This window comes from Sarcophilus harrisii, chromosome 3, assembly GCF_902635505.1.
Source record: "Sarcophilus harrisii chromosome 3, mSarHar1.11, whole genome shotgun sequence".
Taxonomy (NCBI): domain Eukaryota; kingdom Metazoa; phylum Chordata; class Mammalia; order Dasyuromorphia; family Dasyuridae; genus Sarcophilus; species Sarcophilus harrisii.
In genome coordinates this window covers 329,653,253-329,679,602 of record NC_045428.1, presented here as the reverse complement: position 1 = coordinate 329,679,602, position 26,350 = coordinate 329,653,253, and the positions used below count along the sequence as shown (strand labels likewise).

The 26,350-nt window shown below is 33.8% G+C and overlaps 1 protein-coding gene across 5 annotated transcripts in view; it reads left to right on the top strand.

Moving 5' to 3' along the window:
* PTPN4 (protein tyrosine phosphatase non-receptor type 4) overlaps positions 1-26,350 on the top strand; it is a 218,855-nt gene that overhangs the window by 157,489 nt on the left and 35,016 nt on the right. For all 5 annotated transcript variants that reach the window (XM_031959946.1, XM_031959947.1, XM_031959949.1 and 2 more), the window contains 3 exons: positions 19,140-19,299; positions 21,991-22,074; positions 22,155-22,211. In XM_031959946.1, coding sequence (XP_031815806.1) covers positions 19,140-19,299; positions 21,991-22,074; positions 22,155-22,211 — 301 coding nt within the window. The remainder of the gene's footprint in view (positions 1-19,139; positions 19,300-21,990; positions 22,075-22,154; positions 22,212-26,350) is intronic.

The window sequence follows — 26,350 nt, the reverse complement described above, 5'->3', positions numbered from 1 at the left end:
TTCCTTAAGATTTATCCTTTTGCTAAATCTGAAATGAATGCAAATGAATTATTACAAAAGGATAGGATAATAAGCCAAACAGAGAATATCTTAATCACCTAGGACAGGCCTGATGAAGCCAGAGGCTAGTTCCTTTATGTGTCACCTAGTTTAACTTTAGGAAAGGCTGACTTTACCTGTAACTCCAACACAATTCCCTTTAACATTTTCTCAGATCAGGAGTTAGAAAGCAGATGGAGATAAATTCATTTACTTTTCTAACATTTATTAATGCTTATGTTATGAAAGTGCTCAATTCAGTTAAATTTCAGTTCGTTTAGAAATTTTTAATTTTTTAAAAGGTATTTTAGATTTATGTGTAGTATTTTCAAAGGAATTCTAAATTGCCTTATAATAGCCATATTTACAGTTTACAAAGTACTTTTCTGTACAACCAAGAAAGAAGTAAGCAATAGTAATACCTGATATTTTGATTTATAATTTAGAAAGTTTTTTTTACCAACAACTTTGTGTTGTAGGTGTAGTGTAAGCACTAACCTTGTTTTACAGATAAAGAAACTGAGGCTGATAAAATTTGAATGTATTGCTTGGTTTCATAACTTATAAGTACCAAAACTGAGACTTCTGACTTAAAGTCTAGTTAGCTCAATCCATCATACCAGACTTCTTTATTGTTTTTGTGTGTAATTTCAATCTTATGGTGTCTTCAGAAGTAAAGAAGTAGTTTTGCTTTTACAGATGAAAAAAGTAAAGCTTTAAGTATTGTGATTTAAGATCCCATGGCATACAAAGGATATGAACAGACAATTTTCAGACAAAGATATTAAAGTTATTTCTAGTCATATGAAAAAATGCTCTCAGTCACTATTGATTAGAGAAATGAAATTAAGATAGTTAGTTCTAAGGTACAACTTCACAACTGTTAGATTCGCTAAGATGACTGGAAAAGATAATGGTAAATGTTAGAGGGAGTGTGGGAAAACTAAGACACTGTTGTATTGTTGGGCAGCTATTCTGAAGAGCAATTTTAGACTGTGCCCAATGGGCTGTAAAACTGTGCATAACCTTTGATCAGCTGGGTCTGTATTCCACAGTGATTTAAAAAAAAAAAAAAAAAAGGAAAAAGGACCCATATATACAAAAATGTTTGTGGCAGCCCTTTTTGTAGAAGCAAGAAACTAGAAACCAAGTGGATGCCCATCAATTGGGGAATGGCTGAATAAGTTATAGTATGTGATGTTATGAAATATTACTGTTCTATAGGAAATGATGAGCCGGCTGATTTTTTTAAAGCCTGTAAAGACTTACATGAACTGATGTTAAAGTGAAGTGAGTAGAACTAAGAGAAAGTTCTACTTGACAACAAGAAGATTATGTGATGATCAAGTGTGATAAACATAGCTCTTTTCAATAATTAGTCGATTTAAGGATGTCGATCCTTAATTAGTCGATTAATAAGTTGATTTAATAGACTTGTGATAGAATTTGCCATTTGCATCAAGAGAGAGGACTATATTGAGACTGGGGATCACAGCATAGTATTTTCACTTTTTGTTATTGTTACTGTTTATTTTCTTGTTTGTTTTTTTTTTTTTCTTTCAGTTTACCCTTTTGATCTGATTTTTTAAAATTTTTTTTATTTTTTATTTATTTATTTTTTTTGCATAACATGATGAATGAATGTGGAAATAGTTTTAAAAGAATTCCACATAGCTAATCTGTATCAGATTGCTTTCTGTCTTGGGGGAGGAGGGGCGGAATTTGGAACACAAAGGTATGCAAAGGTAAATGTTGAAAACTATCTTTGCATGTATTTGGGAAAATAAAATACTGCTGAAAATCATATAACACAAAGGTAGTAAAAATAAAAGGAGAACACAGACCTTTGATTCCAGATTTAGTATTCTTTTCACTAGCTTATACTTCCCCCTTTTGCAAACTTTGCAAGCGATGGAAAAGAGAAATGGATGAAAAGGAAAGTTCACATTTAACATTCATTTTTTTAGTTAACCAAAGAATCTCATATGTGATCTTTTGTTTTGCTTAAAAATATCTGTAGTAAATAGGTTTGATTAAACATTGCAATTGTTATGATTGTCATATTCAATAGTTAATTCTAAATATTACTGAGATCCCAAATTGTATTTTCCTTTCTTGTGTCTGGCTGCTTGAACAGCAGTTTTAGAATGTTTGTTTATAATTTATTGAAATAATCTACCACATGAATTAATGTGAAAATAATTGATAACGGTTTGTTTCAGTAAAATCACACTAAAAATATTAACGTACTCATATCAATATGTAAAAAGATGCTTAGAAAGTCAAGTTATAGCTAAAATTCCACCTTTTTTGGGAAATTTCCATCTTTTTTTATACTAGTGCTTTTTCTAGTTGATCTTGCCTCTAGCTCTTTTGTACATGGTGGTTTACATGTTGCCTCCCTCTTTAGAGCCAAAATGGTCTTTTATTTTTCTTTGTATCCCCAGGGACTTATCACAGTGCCTGGGGCTTTTAATAAATGTTTCTTACTGAGATGCAAATCGTTTAAAACCATAACCCTTAGAACTGCTTTGACTGCAGACTAAGCTGCTTCAACTGCTGTTATTTAAGCATACATAAGGAAATTCAAGGCTGAATAGGCATTTATCTATAAAGGAGGGTGAGTTTTTCCCATTAATAGATTGTCAGTTATCATAGTTCATTATGTTAATATATTATAGTACATTACAGTATCGGATATATTTTTACAGAGAGAAAACCCAAATATTAAATCCTTGAACAACTTGAACCATATTAGAATTTTTTTCTCTTCCTTTATATCTCAATCTTTCTTAAAATCAAAAGTTATTAGGTAATAAGATACATAATACCTCCTTGTCTATAATCTTTGTAGTGTAGGTAAATATTGTGTAACATCTTTAGAGTCCTATTTAACTCAAAATAATTACTATTTCATCTTAACCATAGAAATGCACTAGCTACATATCAATTAATCAGCATGTAGATGAATGCTTGTTGGAAATTTCATTTGAGATCAGAATGTTTAAAAGATATAGGATATAGTCCTCATAGTGTACCAACAAATAAAATGTAGTGATTTAATTTATGATGAAGGGAATGGTTTCAGAAAAATCCTGGGAAAACTTTAGGACATGAGGAGAACAGTTTATGCAACAACAGCATTATAGTTAAACCCTACTGAAAGACTTTTTTGTAATTGTTATAAAGACTTGATTTGTAGTTATTTTCAAGAAATAAAACTCTAAATTTAATGAAAACCAATTAAAGAATATTTCCATCATTTTAAGAATTTTACTGCTTGTCTATTTTCCCCTCAACATTCTATTCTGTCTTGTAGGTTTTTTTTAATGATTTAATTTTTTGAATTTTTTTCCCCTTTCCATCCTTGAAGATGGAGAGGGTGGGCACAACACTTTTTTTTTTTTAATAGTCTTTTATTTACAAGATATATGCATGGGTAACTTTACAGCATTAACAATTGCCAAACCTCTTGTTCCAATTTTTCACCTCTTACCCCCCCACCCCCTCCCCCAGATGGCAGGATGAGCAGTAGGTGTTAAGTACATTAAGATATAAATTAGATACACAATAAGTATACATGACCAAATGTATTAGCCATGTATTGGTACGTTATTTTGCTGTACAAAAGGAATCAGACTCTGAAATATTGTACAATTAGCTTGTGAAGGAAATCAAAAATGCAGGTGGGCATAAATTTAGGGATTGGGAATTCAATGTTTTTAGTCATCTCCCAGAGTTCTTTCTCTGGGCATAGCTGGTTCAGTTCATTACTGCTCCATTGGAAATGATTTGGTTGATCTTGTTGCTGAGGATGGCCAGGTTTATCAGAACTGGTCATCATATAGTATTGTTGTTGAAGTATATAATGATCTCCTGGTCCTGCTCATTTCACTCAGCATCAGTTCATGGAAGTCTCTCCAGGCCTTTCTGAAATCATCCTGTTGGTCATTTCTTACAACAGTAATATTCCATAATATTCATATACCACAATTTATTCAGCCATTCTCCAACTGATGGACATCCATTCAGTTTCCAGTTTCTAGCCACTACAAAAAGGGCTGCCACAAACATTCATGCACATACAGGTCCCTTTCCCTTCTTTATAATCTCTTTGGGATATAATCCCAGTAGTAACACTGCTGGATCAAAGGGTATGCACAGTTTGATAACTTTTTGAGCATAGTTCCAAACTACTCTCCAAAATGGTTGGATTCGTTCACAACTCCACCAACAATGCATCAATGTCCCAGTTTTCCCGCATCCCCTCCAACAATCATCATTATTTTTTCCTGTCATCTTAGCCAATCTGACAGGTGTGTAGTGGTATCTTAGAGTTGTCTTAATTTGCATTTCTCTGATTAATAATGACTTGGAGCATCTTTTCATATGACTAGAAATAGTTTCAATTTCTTCATCTGAGAATTGTCTGTTCATATCCTTTGACCATTTTTCAATTGGAGAATGGCTTGATTTTTTATAAATTAGAGTTAATTCTCTATATATTTTGGAAATGAGGCCTTTATCAGAACCTTTGACTGTAAAAATATTTTCCCAGTTTATTGCTTCCCTTCTAATCTTGTCTGCATTAGTTTTGTTTGTACAAAAACTTTTCAGTTTGGTATAATCGAAATTTTCTATTTTGTGATCAGTAATGATCTCTAGTTCTGCTTTGGTCATAAAGACCTTCCCCTTCCACAGGTCTGAGAGGTAAACTATCCTATGTTCCTCTAATTTATTAATAATTTCATTCTTTATGCCTAGGTCATGAACCCATTTTGACCTTATCTTGGTGTACGGCGTTAAGTATGGATCAATGCCTAGTTTCTGCCATATTAGTTTCCAATTTTCCCAGCAATTTTTATCAAACAGTAAGTTCTTATCCCAAAAGCTGGGATCTTTGGGTTTGTCAAAGACTAGGTTGCTATATTTGTTGACTGTTTTATCCCTTGAACCTAATCTATTCCACTGATCAACTAATCTATTCCTTAGCCAATACCAAATAGTTTTGGTAACTGCTGCTCTATAATATAATTTTAGATCTGGTACAGCTAAGCCACCATCATTTGATTTTTTTTTCATTAATTCCCTTGAAATTCTTGACCTTTTGTTTTTCCATATGAACTTTGTTGTTATTTTTTCTAGGTCATTAAAATAGTTTTTTGGGAGTCTGATTGGTATAGCGCTAAATAAATAGATTAGTTTAGGTACTATTGTCATCTTTATTATATTTGCTCGCCCTATCCAAGAGCATTTAATATTTTTCCAATTGGTTAGATCAGACTTAATTTGTGTGAAAAGTGGTCTGTAATTTTGCTCATAAAGTTTCTGATTTTCCCTTGGCAGATAGATTCCTAAATATTTTATACTATCAGTAGTTACTTTAAATGGAATTTCTCTTTGTAACTCTGACTGTTGGATTTTGTTAGTGATATAAAAGAATGCTGATGACTTATGTGCGTTTATTTTATAACCAGCAACTTTGCTAAAGTGGGCACAACACATTTTAACCCCACTCCCTTTCTCCACAAATTCCCTATCAATAAAAAGAGAAAAACATAGCACTTGTAACAAATAAGTGTTGTCAGACAAAGCAAAGACAAATAAATTCACCATGTCCCAAATTTTGATTTATACTGCAGTTTGTGTCCACACTTCTGTTAGGAAGGTAGTAGCTGGCACAATTTATCAAAGGTTAATCATGTAATCATTGCATTGCTCAGAATTCTTAAGTCTTTCCAATTTGTATTTGATTTAATAATTAACAATCATTTTATTTTCAGCTCAGAATTTTCTCCCTCCTATTTACTCTTTCGCTGTATTGAAATAATAAGAAACTTTACAAATATTTGCGTATGTAGTCAAGCAAAACAAATTTCTTCCCCAATGGTCACTTGAAAAAACATGTTCTAAATCTTTTATAAACCATTCTAACTAAATTGCAAATTTAAATGTACTTAGATGGTTTATAGCATCTTTTTTCTTTCTAGAGCTGTGTACTGATTTTTGTGTAGCGTATTTATTCATAAATATAAAATATCTCTTCAGATTTTTTTTACTGGGATACTTGTTGACATAATTTGTTAGATATTACTATGGTTTCCTTGATCTTACTGTCCAACTGTATTATTGTCATCTTGAGGAGTTCTATGATACTATACTTCCTCCCATTCCCACTGTCTGTGAGTCTCAGATTCTTTGTGTTTTATTTTGCATAGTTAGCTATTTCCGATACTGAGTATTAGGAGTCCTAGATTATGAAATTTAAAACCACAGAGACTAAAGAGAAAAAAAAAAGCCACTGTTATAATAGTAGCTTATCAGGTTAATTTTGGAGCTGCCAAGTCTTCAGAAAACCTTGCCATGTGTTGTGTGTTTTTTGTTCAAGAAGAATTTCATTCTTGGCTTTTATGTGTCTTTTGTACTCTTTTGTATTTTATTGGCCTTGCAAATATAAATTAACTCAGCACCGAATTAGCTATATATACTTTTGTATTTTTTGTATTTCATATAAATGAACAATGACAAGTTGAAATTTGAAAGCCTCTCTACTAGCCTTGTCTAAGACATGAGATTAAAACTGTGCATACCCTTTGATCCAGCAGTGTTACTACTGGGATTATATCCCAAAGAGATTATAAAGAAGGGAAAGGGACCTGTATGTGCACGAATGTTTGTGGCAGCCCTTTTTGTAGTGGCTAGAAACTGGAAACTGAATGGATGTCCATCAGTTGGAGAATGGCTGAATAAATTGTGGTATATGAAAATTATGGAATATTACTGTTCTGTAAGAAATGACCAACAGGATGATTTCAGAAAGGCCTGGAGAGATTTACACGAACTGATGCTGAGTAAAACGAGCAGGACCAGGAGATCATTATATACTTCAACAACAATACTAGATGATGACCAGTTCTGATGGATCAGGCCATCCTCAGCAACGAGATCAACCAAATCATTTCTAATGGAGCAGTAATGAACTGAACTAGCTATGCCCAGAAAAAGAACTCTGGGAGATGACTAAAAACCATTACATTGAATTCCCAATCCCTATATTTATGCACACCTGCATTTTTGATTTCCTTCACAAGCTAATTGTACAATAATTCAGAGTCTGATTCTTTTTGTACAGCAAAATAATGTTTTGGTCATGTATACTTATTGTGTATCTAAGTTATATTTTAATATATTTAACATCTACTGGTCATCCTGCCATTTAGGGGAGGGGGTGGGGGGGGGGTCAGAGGTGAAAAATTGGAACAAGAGGTTTGGCAATTGTTAATGCTGTAAAGTTACCCATGTATATATCCTGTAAATAAAAGGCTATTAAATAATAAAAAAAAAAAAAATAAGACATGAGATTAAATATAAATAAAAAGAATCAGTCAATGGCAAAGAAAGACAGTAGATAACTAAAGCTTTAGGTTTCCTATCTGGAAGACCCAGATTAAAATCCAGTTGTAAATTGACCAGATTGATTTCAGATAATCAAATCATATCTCTGTGGCCCTGGACAAGTCACTCTAAATCTATCTGTCTCAGTTTCCTCAACTGTAAAATATAATTTAACATGACAGTACCTACCTGCCAGGGTGATTGCCAGGATCCAAAGAGGTATTTGTAAAGCATTTAACACCATACCTGGTACATACTAGGCACTTGATTTCATTTCTTTCTTCTTTTATTAGTTTTTTATTGCAGGAGAATATCTCAAAGTGAAAGGGTTTTAAAAGAACAAATTCTTTTCCAAGGACTATTTTATTAATGAATTCCCAAAATGTGAATTCTTTTGCTTAAATTGAAATTAATTTCAAATCTTTACCTACAGGGAGTCGAACTAAAGCATTGTTCTTTAAAATATATTTAAGAAAAAAAAAACCTATAAAATAAAACTAAATGTTATATAATTAAAGTAATCATTCTTAACCCAGAGAAGCAATATGGAAATTCACTTCCTTCTTTTCATTAAAAAGGAGTACTCTGGGTTTGAAATGTAATGCCAATCAGTTGGGAAATGGCCAGATTGTTATGTGAATGAAATTGCATACTATTAAGCTATAAGGGGTCAGGTCAAGTATATTAAGGGAAATTGTAGAAATCTTAGAAAGAAGATAATTAGCATTAAGGGGAACTGAGAAGAACTTCTTTCAGAGAGTGGTATTTTAGCTGAAATATGAAGACAGATAGGAAAGCCAGGAGGCAGAAGTGAGCAGGGGAGAGATCCGAGGCATTAAGTGACTACTGTGTGCCAGGCATTGTGGTGAGCCCTTCAGATACAAAGTAACTCCAGAGACAGTCCCTATTCTCAGGAATTCACACTTTAAGGGGAGAAGACAACATGTAAAAAGAAGCTGAAAAGTGGTGAGGAAAAGTTGAGTACTTGATCCAGGGGAGTGATAGAGTCCTGCAGTCAGGGTAAGAAATAATATGAGGATTAAACTAAACTGAATTCAATCTTGTAGAATTATGAGTTTCTGGAGATCATTAAATTCAGGTGAGAGGTTATATGAGGAACTCTTTAAAGCCCATCAACCAGAAGGAGAGAAGGTTCACAGAGACAGAGGAGGAGAATAAAGAATAAGAAGACTGGAAACTAGGAAGGAACCAGAGTGTGAAGAAAGGGCTTTAAAATCCAACAAGGTTGTCTGTTTGGTCCTGGTTGTAATAGTGCCCCACTGGAGTTTATTCAATGTGAGCCTGCTGTAATCAAACCTGTACTTTGGGAAGATCGTTTTGATAGCTGAATGAAAGATGGACTGGAGTGAGGAGAAACTTGAGATAAGGAGAATATCTAAAAATCAATTGCAGCACTTGAGGTGCTGAGGTGATAAAAGTAATGGTGATGTCAGAAGATAGGAGCCATATTTGAGAGATATAAAGGTGAAATACTCAGAATTTGGCAAAAGATTATGTTTTTATTCAGTGAGAGAGAGGAGTGAAGGAAACAGTAATTTCAGAGAAACCTAGGAATATTTGAATGAATTTTTATGAATAAAGACGAAACAACTTTGAAAGAACTCTGGTCAATCCAGTGATCTATCATGATAATTAAGAACTGATTTTGAACGCTGTTGTATCCTTTCTGACAAAGAGATGATAGTTTAAAGATGGACATTTGTGGCTTGCTTTGGTCTTTCCTTCTGCCCCCTTGCCCACTGCCTACAGGATAACTATAAATACATCGACCAGCTACCAGGTCCTTACAATGCCCTCCCTTTCCAAATTGTACAAATCAGAAATTTCTTCTTTCTATTGGCCAGCTTGTCCCTTTTCTCTTCAAAATGGGGTAGAGGGAACCCCCAAACTCCATTTTCTGAAATAAGAACTCAATATTTAATAAAAATTGCTGGGAAAACTGGAAAATAATATTTCAGAAACTCAGCATAAATCTATATCTGACACCCTATACCAAAATAAGATTAAAATGGATAGATGATATGGATATAAAGGTTGATACCATACACAAATTAGGAGAACAAGGGGTAATTTACCTATCAGATCTCTGAAGAAGGCCAAGATGGCGGCGAGGAGGCACACAGCTGCGTAAGCTCCGCATTTTCTCTCAGAATCTATCTCATTACAAGCCTCTGAATTAATGCCTGACTGGAAAAAAAAAAAAAAAACCCACAATCAGTTACCAAGAGAAGACATCCTTGAGATTCGCCAGGAAAGGTCTGTTTTTGCTCGAGGGCGGGACGGTTTTGGATCGGGCACAGGCCGAGGGCAGCGGCAGTGGGAGTTCAGCAGGCAGCTCACAGCTGAGCAGACCGGAGGGGGTTGGGATGTGATCTCAGCCGTCTCTGCCGGGAGAGCTTCACTACAGGCTTGGATACTTTGCCCTGGCAGCAAGTCGGTAGCCCAGCAGAGAAGCTAAAAACACCGAGGGTGAAGAATTCAACCCCAAACAGCTGGAGTTTCTCGCCACCTGGCCACCCCTCCCCCACAGTGACTCAGCAGATCTTTGAAGAAGGGAGGAATTTATGACCAAAGAAGAATTAGAAAAACATTATGAAAGGCAAAATGGACAGCTTGGATTACATTGAATTTAAAAGGTTTTAAAGAAATAAAACCAAAAGAACCAAGATTAAAAAGGAAATATAGGGGCAGTAAGGTGGTGCAGTGGATAGAGCACTAGCTCTAAAGTTGGGAGGACCTGAGTTCAAATATGACCTTACCACTTCGTAGCTGTGTGACTCCAGGCAAGTCATTTAACCCCAATCCCCTTACTTCCTCCCCCCCAAAAAAAGGGAAATACAAAGTTGGGGGGGAATCTTTATAGCCAGTATTTCTAATAAAGGTCTTATTTTTAAAATATATAAAAAACTGTCAAATTTATAAGAATTTACCTCTTTCCCCAATTGATAACTATTAAAATGCTCTAAATCACTTTTGATTAGAAAAATTCACATTAAAACAACTTTGAGGTACCACTTTATACTTTTCAGATTGGCTAAGATGACAGGAAAGGATAATGATAAATATTGGAGGGGATGTGGAAAACTGGGACACTGATGCATTGTTGGTGGAGTTGTGAGGCAATCCAATCATTCTGGAGAGCAATTTGGAGCTATGTCCCAAAAGACTATCAAACTATGCATGCATACCCTTTGACCCAGCAGTGTGACTACTGGGACTGAATCCCAAGAAAATCATAAAGGAGGGAAAAAGACTCACATGTGCAAAAATGCACAGTTGCAGCTCTTTTTGTGGCAAACAAAGAATTAGAAAAGGAATGGATGCCCATCAATTGGGGAATGGCTGAGGAAGCTGTGGTATATAAAGGTAAATAAATGATGAACAAGCTGATTGCAGTACATGGAACTTATAAAAAATTGACGATGTGTTATGGCATAAAACCCTCAAAATCAAATACAGAAAGGCAAAAATAGTAAATGCATTTTTTTCTGATCATGATGCAATAAAAATCAGATGTAATATAAGACCAGGAGAAAATAGATCAAAAATTAATTGGAAATTAAATAATCTAATCCTAAAGAATGAATGGATGAAATAGCAAATCATAGACTTAATCAATCAGTAATTTCATCCAAAAGAATGACAATAATGAGACAACATAACAGAATTTGTGGGATAGAGCCAAAGCAGTTGTAAGGGGAAATTTTATATTTCTAGATGCTTACTTGCATAAAATAAGAGAAAGAGAACAATGAATTGGGCTTAACACCTAAAAAAGCTAGAAAAAGAATAAATTAAAAACTCTCAAATGCCAAATGTGAAATTCTGAAAATAAAAGCAGAGATTAATAAAATTGAAAAAAAACTATTGAATTAATAAATAAAACTAAGGGTTGGTTTTATGAAAAAAAATAGATAAGCCTTCAGTTAATTTGATTAGAAAAAGGAAAGAAGAAAATCAAATTGTTGGTCTCAAAAATGAAAAGGGAGAATTTTCCACCAATGAAGAGGAAATTAGAGCAATAATTAAGAGTTACTTTGCCCAACTATATGCCAGGGTTTTATTATTTAATTTAAATTAAATTAATTTAATGCTAATAATAATATAAATGAAATGGAGGAATATCTACAAAAATATAGATTGCCCAAGTTAACAAAAGAAGAAATAAATTAAATAGTCCCATTTTAGAAAAAGAAATAGAACAAGCTATTAATCAACTCCCTAAGAAAAAATCCCCAGGGCCAGATGGATTTGCATGTGGATTCTACCAAACATTCAAAGAACAATTAATTCCAATAGTATATAAGCTATTTGAAAAATAGGGAAAGAAGGACTCCTATCAAATTCCTTTTATGGCACAGATATAATGCTGATAGCTAAACCAGGTAGGTGAAAACAGAGAAAGAAAATTATATATTAATGAATATTGATGCATAAATCTTAAATAAAATATTAGCAATTAGATTACAGAAAGTCATCCCTAGGATAATACACTGTGACCAAGTAGGTTTTACACCAGGAATGCAGAACTTGGTTCTTTATTAGGAAAACTATCAGCATAATCAACTATGTCAATAATCAAACTAAATTATCTGAATAGAAAAAGCATTTGATAAAATCCAACACCTATTCCTTTTAAAAAGACTAGAATATAGGAATAAATGGACTGTTCCTTAAGATGAACAAGCCAATTCTAGAAAGGCCTGGAAAGATTTACATGAACTGATGCTGAGCAAAACAAGCAGAACCAGGAATACATAATTGGTGTACACAATACAGTATATATAATAACGGCAAGAATGCACAGTGATCAACTATGAAAGGCTTCGTTCTTCTCAGTCTTTCAGTGATCCAAAGGAATTAAAAGAGAAATTGGACAAAAAATGCCTCCTGTATCCAAAAAAAAAAAAGTAAGGAGACTGAATGTAAATCAGCACATGCTGTATTCACTTCTTTTTTGTTTTTTTATCTCTCCTATGATTTTTCCCTTTTGCTCTGATTTTTCTCTCCCAACATAATTTATAAAACAATGTATATTTAAAATAAACTAAAATAAATTGGGGAGAAGGGGACTCACTTCTTTTCCCCCCTTAGTATCTTTATTCCCTGTCAGCAGGTAGCCAAAGCATTTGCCACATGCCTCTCTTCCTAGGACCAGAACCCTAATGTTAACCCCACACACATCTTCTTTTGCATCCCAGACCTCATTTTAGAATTTAGGCTCTGTTACCTCAGAGTGATACAGTAACTTCAGTTCTGATCACCAAAGTTACCTTAGGGATTGTACTCTCTACTCCTTCGCTGCCCGAGCTCTTCCCCCTAAGGCTCCAGAGAAAAAGCCCAGGGCCAGGGTGAGGACTCAAGTCGATGTGTAACAAAACAAACCATACAGACAGTCCCATTTCCTGAAGTAGTTTGAAGTAGTTTCCTGAAGTAGTTTGAAGTAGGCTCTCCTGGAGGGGAGAAGGGAAGCCGGGCCACATTTTCTGTGAATTGAGCAAGAATTGAGCCATGACAGTCTGCTTACCAACAACCCCCCTCATCCCTCTTCCTTCACATATCCTGCTTGCTGCTCTGAAATAGGTTAATGAAACAAGCCAAGTGCTTCCCCAGACTGAGTAGATACCTATCCCTGAACCCCCTCTCAGGCCTTCTCCTCTAGACCAGAACTGCAAGAAGGCCTGCCTCATTCAGGACATATACCGTCCTTTGCCTTCAGTTAAAAAGTGTTTGGAAAGAGTTTTAGAGAGATTTACAGAATGAACAGATTCCTATGTAAATATTATTTTTATACTTTTTGCACTGTTAGGAAATTACTGTAATATTTGTACAGTGTCTGAATGAAGATGTACATTTATATCTGGGATGTACTCAAGATGACATATGGTTTTCAAAAAGAAGTTCTGTTTGGCTGACTATGCATATTTTTTGCAGGCATTTTGTTTTTCTTTTAAATTGGAAACTAGAATGGAAAGGAGAGAAAATAAATGCTTGTAATTGAAAAACAAAATGAGAAAAGAAACTATTGGAATTGGGATTTAACAGTTGTTTTGAGGAGTTAGAGAGTTTTAATTGTGTTTCAGGAGAGAATTTTCACTGATAGCTAAAGAAAAGACTAAAGAAAAAGGTTCAAGACAACTTAACGAGAAAACCGAGTTTAACCTAGTTTATATTGCAAAGAAACATGAATTCTTGGAAAGAGGTTTTAATTGGTATCCTAAGAAAACTAAATATTAAGACTCTTTTTCCAGAATTAAGAAGTTGGCCATTTTGATGGTTAAAGTTGACTTTGTGATTTTTGTTATAGCTGAGTAAATTATTATTTTTATCTTTTTTTTTTATTGTTGTACTGCTGAAAGTATAAGAAGAAAAGAAAAAAAGTGATCAGTATACTGGTTTTGCTGAAATCCTTTTTTCCCTTGATAATGGGCAAGGAAGAGGGTGAAATGGTTCAAAAATGAATGTGATATATATAGAAAAGAAATTTCAAAAACTTTTGAAAATAGACAGTTTTTTAAATTGAAAATACTTTACTTCCTTTTTTTAATGAATAATATAGACTTATTTAGGTAGTCTTCTATGCAACAAAGAAATTCCTTCTTTAGGGCTCAGTTTCTTGGTCCTACCTTCACTTTTTTAGTAGTCTTTAACCTCCTTTTTTCATTAGAGTTCCCCCTCCCCCTTCTAACTCCCTCCACTAACTTGCTCTTCCCAAGTACACAATGTCTCCTTACCCTATTACACTTGACAGATTTTTTTACATTGACCCCAAAATAGGAACTACTATTAGAATTGGCCTATTTAGTGATACTATTTTAAATCTATTATAATTCCCCATTATAATTTTTAGTTTGCCTATAAAACTCATCACTGGCTAAAGCAGACACAGATCTTTTATTTAAAGTAAGCAGCAGAATGACTACATGATAAATGGAGAGACATAGCTTCTGTACAGATTATGCTGGTTTGTGAGTACCCTTTTAATATATATCTTAGAAACATAACTTATAACTGCTTGAAAAAAAAAGTGTCATTTATTGGGGAGGGCACATCAATATAACTGCTTAGGAATTTAAGGCATGAAAATATTTTAATTTAATTGGTTTGTTGTGTTATAATGCAAGTCAGTCAGGGGTTTTTCCCTAGAATTCAAGGTAACTAATTGGTCATTATATGTTCCTTTCTCTCTCTCTCTCTCTCTCTCTCTCTCTCTCTCTCTCTCTCTCTCTCTTTCTTTCTTTTTCTCTCTCTCTCTCTCTTTTGGTCAGTATCTGTAATTTCATTAGTGTGAGAAATTTGTTGTAATTCCTCTGTGGCCTAAAGTTATGCTCTCTTAATGTCTCAGATAGTTCCAGAAGCAACTTCCCAATTGGTCATCATACTATTAGTATGTGTCGAATGCAGAACTTAAACCCAGGTCATTGTGACTCCAAAGTCATCCCTCTATCCACTATATAATTTGGTTATCTCATTACTTTCTTTTTGTGATTTTAATAAAAGAAAAATGGCATTAAAATCATAAACTAGTCAAGGGTGCCTTTGTTAGCTTTATGGAGGTTGTCCTAAAGACTTTGTGGACACTTGGATAAATACCCTGAGTACTGTAACTCTGACTTGCTAGCCTTTACCTAAACAAATCAGGAATACTATCTAAGATCAGAGCACAGAAGGCAAAGTGCTCATTGTGTTCTGCTTTATTGATTTATCCACCTATTCCATTTCTTGAGATCTTTTTCCATGTCAAAGCCTGAACTGTTTACTTCCTTCTTTCTTATACCTGTCTTGAATCATAATTTGTGCTTTATACTTGGATATCAGTAGCTTCCTCCCTAAATGTTAATTCCCATCCTGATTCCCTGTGCCCCTCAGATTAGTGGTATCATATTTAAAATAGAAACAAGGGTCATTAAATCATATATTAAGATCCCTCTGGGGGAAGCATATTGACTTAGAAATCACATATTAACATTATCTGTGATATATTTTTACTTACTGTATTGTATTTATTTTTTATTTAATAGTTACTAATTACATTTTAGTCTGTTTTGTTTATTCTTGAGAGTGTTTTGGGCCATGTGGAGCCTCTTGGCTATGTGTTTGACACTTCTGCTCTTGATTACTTACTGTTATTCTTAGTATTATCTTCCAAATTAGCTTAATTCCCTTAGATTCTTACTTGGTTCTAACCCTTAAGACAGACAGTACCATAATAATAGCAAGATCATACAATGATCAATTCTGATGGATATGACTCTTTTTAATAGTGAGATAATTCAGGCTAGTTCCAATGGACTTGTGATAGAGCCATCTGTACCCAGAGAGAAGATTGTGGGCACTGAGTATGAATTACAAAATAGTATTTTTACCGTTTTGGTATTGTTTGCTTGCATGTTTCTTTCTTTCTCATTTTTTTTCCCTTTTTGATTTGCATCTTTCTTGTGCAGCACGATAATTGTGGAAATATGGGTAGAAGAATTACACATGTTTAACATATTGGATTACTTCCCATTTAGGGGGGAGTAGGTAGGAAGAAGGGAGAGGAAAAAAAATCTGTTTCAAAAGGTTTTACAAGGATGACAATTGAAAATTATCCATGCATGTTTTGAAAGTAAAAAGCTTTAAATTAAAAAAAAAAAAGATAAACTGTACCCACATGCTCAGTTTCTAAACTAATTGTTCTTCCCCTTTTATCCTGCCTGTCACTCTAAATTGGGGTGAGGGAACATCTGGCTCATGGGCCATATAAGGCCCACAGAATAGCTTGGTCCAGCCCTGCCAAGGCAATTGCAGGTGACAACAACCTCCCATTGCTTGATTTCTTTTAAGTTGATAATTTTATTTGGCTCATGCATGATGTTATAAATTTCCCAATGGCCCTTGGCAGAAAAAAAGTTCCCTACCTCTGCTATAAATGATTTCACCAGCCCGGCCAGCCTCAATTTCTGGTCTGGACCCTTTAAACTGTCCTGATCTTTAGTCTCCCATTACTTAGTGCTGACTACATTTCAGGAATGTTTCCACAGGTTCCAACTGGAATTGAGTTAATCATGCTAGCATATCATGATCTTACAGTGCAATCAGTAGTGAGGTTTAGCCTAATGATAAAGAATGACTAATTGTCTATAGTTTAATATGCTTTTGGATAGATATTTCCAAATGTATGGATACTTCAGCTTATGAAGTTGGTCCTGCTTAGGTAGACATTGCAGATGGGCCTAAAAATGGATAAAATGAAAAACTGAATTCTATTTGGAAAATTATACAGTGCTTTCAACCATTCTACACAAACACTGAACTTTTTTTTTTTTTTTAAAGCATCACTATTCTTTTAGTCATTTTTTTAAATAACATCATATATGCCACAGTTTGAAGAATTAACATCATGGATGACTCAGAGGATAATGGAAACTTATGGTAGGTTCAAATAGATTGTAGCCTGTTTAAAAAAAATGTAAGTTAAGACTTTCCATAAAAGATAATATCCAAGAAATTATGATCAGGATTTAGAGCAAGAACAAGGTCTGATAAATGGATAGCCTGAGTGAAGCATTGGTACTTAAGTTTTTAACTTAGTTTTTTTTCAAATATTAAGCAATCTTTTATCTCATAGTTTTCTTGTTGCTGTATAAATTGTTCTGATTCTGTTCCCTTCACTTTCCTTCATTTCAAAGAAGTTTTCCAGAGTTTCTCATAACCCATCCCTCCTGTCATTTCTTATAGCATAATAATATAATAAATTCATTCATTGTAATTTGTTCAGCCATTTCTTAGTTGTTAGGCACCCTCTTAGTTTTCAACTTTTGTGCTACAACAAAAATAACTGTTATACACTTGGACCTTTCTTTTTTTTTCCTTTTTAGGCAGTTAAGTGGCACAGTAGATTAGATATTGTGCCTACAGTTTCAAACCCAGTTTTGGACACTTAAGAGATGAGTGACCTGGACAGATCACTGAATTCTTTTGCCTCAGTTACCTCAACTGTAAAATGGGAATCATGATAGCACTTACCTCACAAGATTGTTGTGAGGCTTAAATAAGCTATTTGTAAAGTACTTAAAATTATGTCTGGCACATAGTATGCACATAATAAATATTTATTCTTTTCTCCTCCCTTCTCTCTCTTTTCCTTGGTAACTTTGGAGTAGTACCCATGGAGTATTAAAACATACAGGGAAAGGTTTCCATGTGGGCCACCTTTGATGGAATGATAAAGGTCTGTGAATAAGTGAAGGATTGATGGGGATACTTGAATAAAAATCACCCAGAATGAGATGATGTGAGTTGTTGAAAGGCTGTACCTTAGGAGAGAGAATATCTATTAGAGTGACTTTATGCTTCCATTAAAGTATTGAAGCATAAGAGTTCATGCTTACCTCTACTCCCGCAAAGGCTTACCTTGGGAATGGCCACCACCATAGAAAGCCTCCATGTCCGGTGGCTGATGAATTGGAGAAAGTGCAGAGAATCTTTATATGCCAGGCTTGGTGGAGCTGTGTTTAAAACTATGGCAAAGAGCAGAAATTGGTTTACCTTTTATGAGTAGTCATATTCAGTTTATGATACAAGACAAAATATAGAGACAAAAATTAGTTTTAATCCCTGTTTTATCCAGTTACTAGCCATTTGATTGTGGAAAAGTCACTTAATTAGTCTGAGTCTGTTTCTTTATTCTTAAAATATCTGAAATGGGACAGCTAGGTGGCGCAGTGGATAGAGCACCAGCTCTGGAGTCAGGAGGACCTGAGTTCAAATTGGACTTCAGACACTTAACACTTCCTAGCTGTTGGCTCTGGGCAAGTCACTTAACCCCAGTTGCCTCAGCAATAAACAAACAAACAAATAAATAAGTAAATCATGGTTTCTATTATCTACCTCATTACAGGAACTAAATCCTTTTAAAGCATCCAGGTACTTTCCAAATGTTAGCTTTAAATTTTTTTTAATGAATGTACTGCTGTTTCAGACTCTACAATAACTATTTCCCTTTCTCCCTATTCAGCCTCTTTTTCCCACCCATTTTCTCATATCCATCCTGAATTCTTGATCCTTCAAATACACTCCTACTTCAGCACCAGCTCTGGAGTCAGGAGGACCTGAATTCAAATTGGGCCTCAGACACTTAACACTTCCTAGTTGTGTGACCCTGGGGAAGTCACTTAACCACAGTTGCTTCTTCCCCTCCCCCCCAAAAGAAAAGTGAAGAAAAAATTAAAGAAGACAAATCATTGGAAAGAAAAAAAGGACTCTCAAAATGGTTCCATATTCCATTCAAGATTCGGTTCAATTAGACTTGCAGAAGGCCATTCTTAATCTTCCTTACTGCTGCTTTCTATTTTACTGTACATATTATATATGTATATAATTATCTTGCCTATTTGACAATGAAATATTTTATCTTACTCAAGATTTTTTCCCTTAAAATGTATTTTTATGCGGATTTACTTTGTATTAAACTAATATGTAGAAGCCAGAATTTGACAGCAATGGATTTGATTAGATAAAGTAAAAAGTTAAAGAATTTTCATTTAGATGGTGCTGAATTATTCTGAAATCATCACTAATAAATATTGGAAATATGTAAGTTTTCTTGTATGTTTTACCCTTAAAAAAAATCTTAATGCTTCTACTAAAAATTTTTTCAGGGAACTGTCTTCTCTCTCCCATTTTTTCCTTCTATATTCTAGATCTCAAGAGACTTCAGAAGATGGGCAGCCTCCTGCATTACCACCTAAACAATCTAAGAAAAATAGTTGGAACCAGATTCATTTCTCACATTCCCAGCAAGATCTGGACAACCATATTAATGAAACATTTGATGTTCCTGCTTCACCTGAAAAATCTACAGTCAGTTATTACTTGACATGTATTAATTTTATATTTTTACTGTGTAACATGTTAGTTGTATGTTAAAAATATATGGCATATCTTAAAAATGAATCTATAGCACTGCCATTTTCTAACCATTTTATGATAGTTATTATGACATGACATATATCATAATATGCCAAATTTGGGAACTCTTATTTACAGGTCTTATTCTTCCTATTGGATTGCAGGGTCTTTGTGATTAGGACTATTACGTTTTGATACCTAGTATGTAAAATATTCCTAGCACATTGTAAGTGCTTTATAAATCATTCAACAAACATTAAGCACTTTTTATGTTTTAGGTACTATGATGAGCACTGGAAATACAAAAGAAAAAAAAAAAGAAAAAACATAATCCTGATCATCAAGGAGCTCAAAATCAAATAAATAGGACAACATACAATTAATTATGTACATAGATATATTTATAAAGAAATAGAAGGTAACAGTAAGGAAGACTGAGAAAGGCTTTTCGCAAATCTAATTTGAGCTGAGTCTTGAATAGAACCATAGAAATCAAAAGACAAATTGAATGTAAATACTGATTTCATTCCAAAATAAAACTATAGCTTTTCAATGGAATATAAATTTTTTTAAATTAAGATACTTTAATAAAATTAACTTATAATTTTAATCAATAAATTGATAAAAAACTCACTGGCAGGCCTAGGTAAGTTCATATTATAAAATTTACATAAAATTATGTAAAATTTTCTAAATGCCTGAATCATTATATTTTTGGGACTTGCTTTTTTATCTCAGAGCCTTTGGTGATTGTTAACCTTGGAATTTTAACAAGTAGCATTTTGTTGAGTTCCTTAGGCAGTTTTGTCTCATTATACATTAATAAAGAGGGAAGCATATTCTTGAGTTTAAAGTTTCACTCTAATATCAGGGATCAGAAAAGATGGAAAGACAAGATGATGGAAATCATGAACAAAGGGAGAGAATAGTGAAAGGACAACAGGGCATGAGGAAAGGGTCAAGAATATCAAAGATAGCATTTTCACTCAATTCAATAAAAATGTAAACCCCTGCTGTGTACAAAGGAACCAGTTAGATGCTTTTAATAGCTTATATTCAAGTAATACAACATATTATCATGAGCAAATAGCAGATATTTTGAGAAAGGAAAGATAATGGTTTCTTCTAAGAAGGAAAGAGCATAGTTATATTAGCTGAACCTTGAAGTAACTTAAGTATTTTAAGAGGCCGGGGTGAGAATAAAGTTACCCCAGACCTGCAGGATAGCCTATATAAAATTACACAGAGAGGAAAACATTTTATTCAGCAAACATGCCAATTTGGTGAGTAAATTTAGTGGTATAAATTGGAACTAGATGTGAAGTATTTTCAGTGTCACTGTTTATTTTCTCTTAAGCCAATAAGGAACTACTGAACATATTGAGTAGGACAGTTCAGTGCCTGTTTTAAAATTCCTTTGGCAGCAATGTAGAGAATGAATTGAGAACAGGAGAGACATTAAACAGATAGACTAGATGAAAAGTTAATGACATAGTCTTTGGAAGATGTAAGATGCTGGTTATCCAAGTATAGCAAAGAGGACAAAGGGAAAAGATGGGGAAATTAAATCTATAAGGCTTTACTCTTGATTGGGATTAGGAAATGAATAAGAGAAGAGTCATGGATGACTATGGGAGGGTGAAAGACTAGAAATATGGTGAGGTCTTTAGCAAAATCAAGAAGGAAATGGCAAACCATGCCATTATCTTTGCCCAAGATAACCCCAAAACGAAGCCATGAAGGGTTAGAAAACTAAAGTGACTGAACACTAGCACCTTTATTAGAAAAATTTACTTTTCGAGAAGGTATGGTTTTATCTGGAGAGAAAATAAATTCATTATAGACATCTGCTGTATTTAAAATGTTCACCTTAAAACATGTAATACATCCATTGGAAATGAATAGCAAATGGTTATCAGGAATTCTTAAGAGAACTTAAGAGTTAAATAGATATATTTAGGACTAATTTATGTGTTTGAATTTGTAGAACTTGAGATCATAAAGAGAGGAAATATGAGAAGTCTGCTTGGGTTAGAACCTTCAGACATCCATGCTGACTAGGTAGAATAGTAATGATCTGGCATAGGAACCTAGAAAAGTAATGCTGAAATAGGTAGAAAGAAAATCAAGAGAATATTATTTCAGAAGCTCAGGAGGAGGAATACCTAATACAGTGCCTGGCACATATTAGGCCCTTAATATGTATTTGTTGATTCGCAGGGTATATTGGTATATACACATAATCCTATTAAGGGAGATCACCTCAGTTTGCTTGTTGATCAGACACTCTAAGCCACAGTGAGCTTTACCTGTTGAGTGCGTGTCTACACTAATTTTGACATTAATTTTAGAATCTTTTGTAAACAAGGCTACCATGTTTCCCAAAGTTCCTATGCTAAGTCCAGAACTAGCCCTTTCCAACCTAGGTAAGAAAGGAAATTCAACCCTTTAAAAACAACAGTCCTCTTTACTATCCCTCCACCCACTCACTACCCCCTTCCCCTCCCAGCCAAAAAAAGGGGGAGAACAAAAATCTTGTTGATTAATTGAATGATGGGATCTCCGGGCCAAAGAAATATAGTCACTTTTCTTGTAAATGCAAAGGAAATTACATAATTTCTTTTCTTTTCTTTTTTTGATTAGCCCAATGGTGGTATTCCTCAGGATAATCTTGTTCTGATAAAAATGAAACCTGATGAATATGGAAGGTTTGGATTCAACGTAAAGGTAATTGAATTAGCTTATCTTTATGTTAAAAAATTTTTCTCTCTCATAAATTTGACACTAACTTTAATACATTTTCTAAGGGTGGATATGATCAGAAGATGCCTGTGATAGTTTCTCGTGTAGCTCCAGGAACACCAGTAAGTTCTCCAATTTTTTCAGTTTCATAGGGGTTGTTTAAAAGTAATATTCTTTATCTGGATGTCTGTTTATTTGGTTCTTTAGGTAAAGGAAAAAGTCAGCTGTATTGAGCTCCAGGTTTTAATAAAAGCAGATTGACATTTTTCATGTAAAATAATTTATTAGCATTACATTTATGAATTAGATGATTTTTTTTACTTTTTAAAAAATACAATGGAAATGAAAATAAATTAGAATATTTTTGCCTTAAATTTAAATTAAAAAAAAAACCTCTTCATTATCTCAAGACAGGTTGTACTCATTATAATTTATATTCACCAGGTCTTTTCAAATTCCTATATACATTGTTATCTATTTTCCTTTAGTTTCTGATAAAGGCATGGCCTTCTTGTCAAGACCAACTCTTAATTCATGTACCACTGGTCTCATCTCTTCCATCAAATTGACTTTAGTATCATCCCCGCTTTTTTTCTAACCCCAACCTTCAATCTCTCTTTGTCTATTTGTTCCTTTTCTGCTGCCCATAAACCCATCCAAGTGTTGTCTTTTCCTAAAAAAAACCTCTCTAGATCTTGCCATCTCCACCTTTCTTAGGCAGCCTTTGAAAAAAAAATCTATATTCACTGCTTCTACTTCCCCTTACTTGTGCCCATAATCACTGCAATATGAGTTCTAGACCTTATCATCATCTGAAACTGCTTTCTCCAAACATACTAATTCTCTTTATTAGCAAATCTAACATCCCTTTTAAAAATTTTTTATGTTCTTTTATAAATTTCATATATAACAGAAGACAACAAAAGGATTGTATATGAAATTGTGTTCATTTTGTATCACTTTTAAAAGGTGTGTAGAATGGATTCCATACATTGCTGTTAAAACTTATCCTGATTATGATTCCTTCTTTTTGTTCTCTTCTGTGCATTTTTTTAATGGTTCAGTAAGGGCAGAGAGACCCCACAAATTCCAGGAATTCAGAGCAAAAATGATAATAATAATATTTATAAAATATTATAAAAATTTAATGTACTCTTCTCAGTTTTCTCTGGCAGCAATTGATACTGTTGGTCACTCTCCTCTCTCAGGTTTCATGACATTGTTTTCTCCTGGTTTTCCTTTTACCTCTCTGAGCACTCTTGTCTTCATTGTTGATGCTACATCATCATATATGTCGTGCCCACTTACTGTGGGCCAAGAATGTGTTGGGCCCTCTTCTGTTTTCTCATATATTCTGACCTGGTGAGCTCTTTAAACTATCATCTTAAATGTGGAAATATATATAGAAGAATTGTACATGTTTAACATGTTGGATTACATGTTGTCTAGGGAGAAGTTGGGAGGAAGGGAGGGAGGAAAATTTGGAATACAAGATTTTACAAGAGTGAATGTTGAAAACTATCTTTGAATATATATTTTGAAAATAAAAGGCTATTATTAAAAATAAACAGATAGATTAAATAAGCTCTTATCTTGATGCAGATGTCTCCCAGATCTACGTGTCCAGCCCTTGTCTTTCTTGAATGTCAGCCTTATCAACAATTGCCTTTGGAACACTTAGAACTAATTTCACATAAATATCTCAAAACCAACATATTCAAAAGAGAAATTATTAGCAATTCCCCAAAATCCACCCCATTCCAAAGTTCCCTATTGAAGCCATCGTCATTTTCCCAGTCATCAAGATTTGCAAGCCCAATATCCTCCTTGACTTCTCACTCTTCTGTACCATATATCACTTGCCAAGTTTTATTGTTTCTTTTATTTTATGCAGTTAGGTGGCACAGTGGATAGAGTGTTTGACTTGATTCAGAAAGATCTGAGTTCAAATATGATTTTAAACATTTGATTTTCTCTATGACCTTGGGCAAGTCACTTATTTATGTTTGCCTTAGTTTTCTCATCTATAAAATGGGAATATTGATGAGAGTTGTAGTGAGATTAAATGAGATATTTGTAAAGCATTTAGTACAATGTCTGGCACTAAGTAGGTATTATATAAATATTAACTTTTAAAATTATCATTATTGTTATTTATAACACATCTCTCACAAAAAACCTCTCTACTCACTCAATGATCACAGTCACGTTAGTTTATATCCTTGTTACTTTTCACATAAGACTTGGAGTAGTTTGTTTTTTGATTTCCCTGCCTCTCACATTTCTTCTCACATAAATCTGCCTTTTACTGTAATGCCAAAGTGATTTTCCAGATACACGATTACGACTTTGTCGTCCCAAAACTCCATAGACTCCGGTGACTGGCTCCCTTTTACCTCTACAAGAATAAACTCTTCTGTTTGGCATGTGAAACTTTTCAAAACTTGATCCATTCCTACCTTTCTAGTTGGCTTATGCATCATTTTATTACTTTTATTCTAATATAAATAGGATTTTTTTTATTCCTTCTTAATGAACTTTTAAAATTAAAACATTTTAGTATTAGTTAAATTTAGCTTAATTTAGGAAAGAGTGTTCACCAAGCAGCAGTCTGACAGAGAGGAGCTCACTCTCCTTAGGATAGTGCAGTTTGTGCAACATCTGAAAAATTAGTCGTTTGTAGTATTAAAAAAGGATCACAGGGGGAATTTAATGTACATGGCAAGGTAGAGAAACTGAACTATTTCCCAGATGGATACTTCCTATATCTTATCTTCAGTGTGGCATGACTTTGATTATTTAGTTTTGAAATATCATGACTTTTTAAAACCTATGTATGTATTCCATTTAAAATAGAAAATCACATTTAAAAGCCAAATACAAATTATATTTGGGGATTATCTGTGTTGTCAGTCTTTTGTCTTAGTTCAGTAAGTAAAGCCTAATTATATTTAATTACTCTGTACTTCAAATCATTTCTGTAATTTCATCTTATTATTTCTTGGATGTCTTCTCTGTCCCTAGCACTCTCTGGGTTTTTCTGGTTAATACAAAGGAAATGTATAATGCATTTCCCTACTTAAAATAGGTTTATAGGATATAATTACACAAAAAAGAATAGGAATACAAAATGAAATATAATATAGCACCAGAATTAATGTAATTAAGTACTTCTGTGATGTGTGACCTAGAAAATAAGTACAGTGGTTATAATAGTTGATGAAATCAAACTCCATTATTATGAGCTATTAGGGAATATTGTAGCTATTTGTAACTTTACTGTTCAGTTAAAATCTCAAAAATATGATAAATGGCAAACCTTTATTTTTGAATTTTATGATTGTAAAGCAAATGTTCTCAACGAAATGATTAGATATAAAGTAATCTTATTTTTAACCTATTTTAAAATCATAAAAATCTTCCTTTTTTATACAAAATATAACTGTAATCTGTACAGTGTTGTTAGGATTTAGACTATCAAAATAAAATGAATCATTCATTGACATTTCTTAAGTAAGTACTTCCAGTATCTTCAGATTAGGAACCATATTTTGGCAGTTGATTACTAAATATGTCCTAGTTTTCAGTGTTTTTTTATACTTTTTACACACACACACACACACACACACACACGCGTGCGCGCACGCACTTCTTATACAAGGTAAATGTGCTAGAGTAAATACAATGTTCCATTATTAGTGCAAAGCTGAACAGAAATATTGTCTTTTTAATTTTATTATAAATAGTGTCATCATATTTGATTGCTAGTTCAGGTCAATATCCTACTGTTGAAGGACTACTGAGAATGAAAATCTTTGCTTTTAAAACACAATACTTTTTTTGGTGGGAGGGGAAGGGAAACTTTTACCCAAAAAAAAAAATATATATATATATATATAAAAAAAAACATTTCCGCCATTACCCATATAGAGGACTAAGGACTTAGCTTATTTCCTGCATAGCAAAGGTCCTACCATGTTCCAGTCCAAAATATAGTGCTGGATTATTCCTTCTACAGGTTTGGGGTTCTTAAGTTGGCTCTCAAAGGTTCTTTTTGCACTTTAGGGGTGACCACTGTGCCTGTTGCAAAACCCAGCCTGGCTTTCAACTCATGGATTCCTAAGACTCTCTTCTAACCTTTTGCAACTTCTGAGGTCTGAAACTCCATTCCCTTCACCTAGAATAAATAAAAAACAACAACAAAACACCGCAAAGTACTGAAGGGGGTCTAAATGTCCTCAAAAGGGAAGAAAGCCTTATG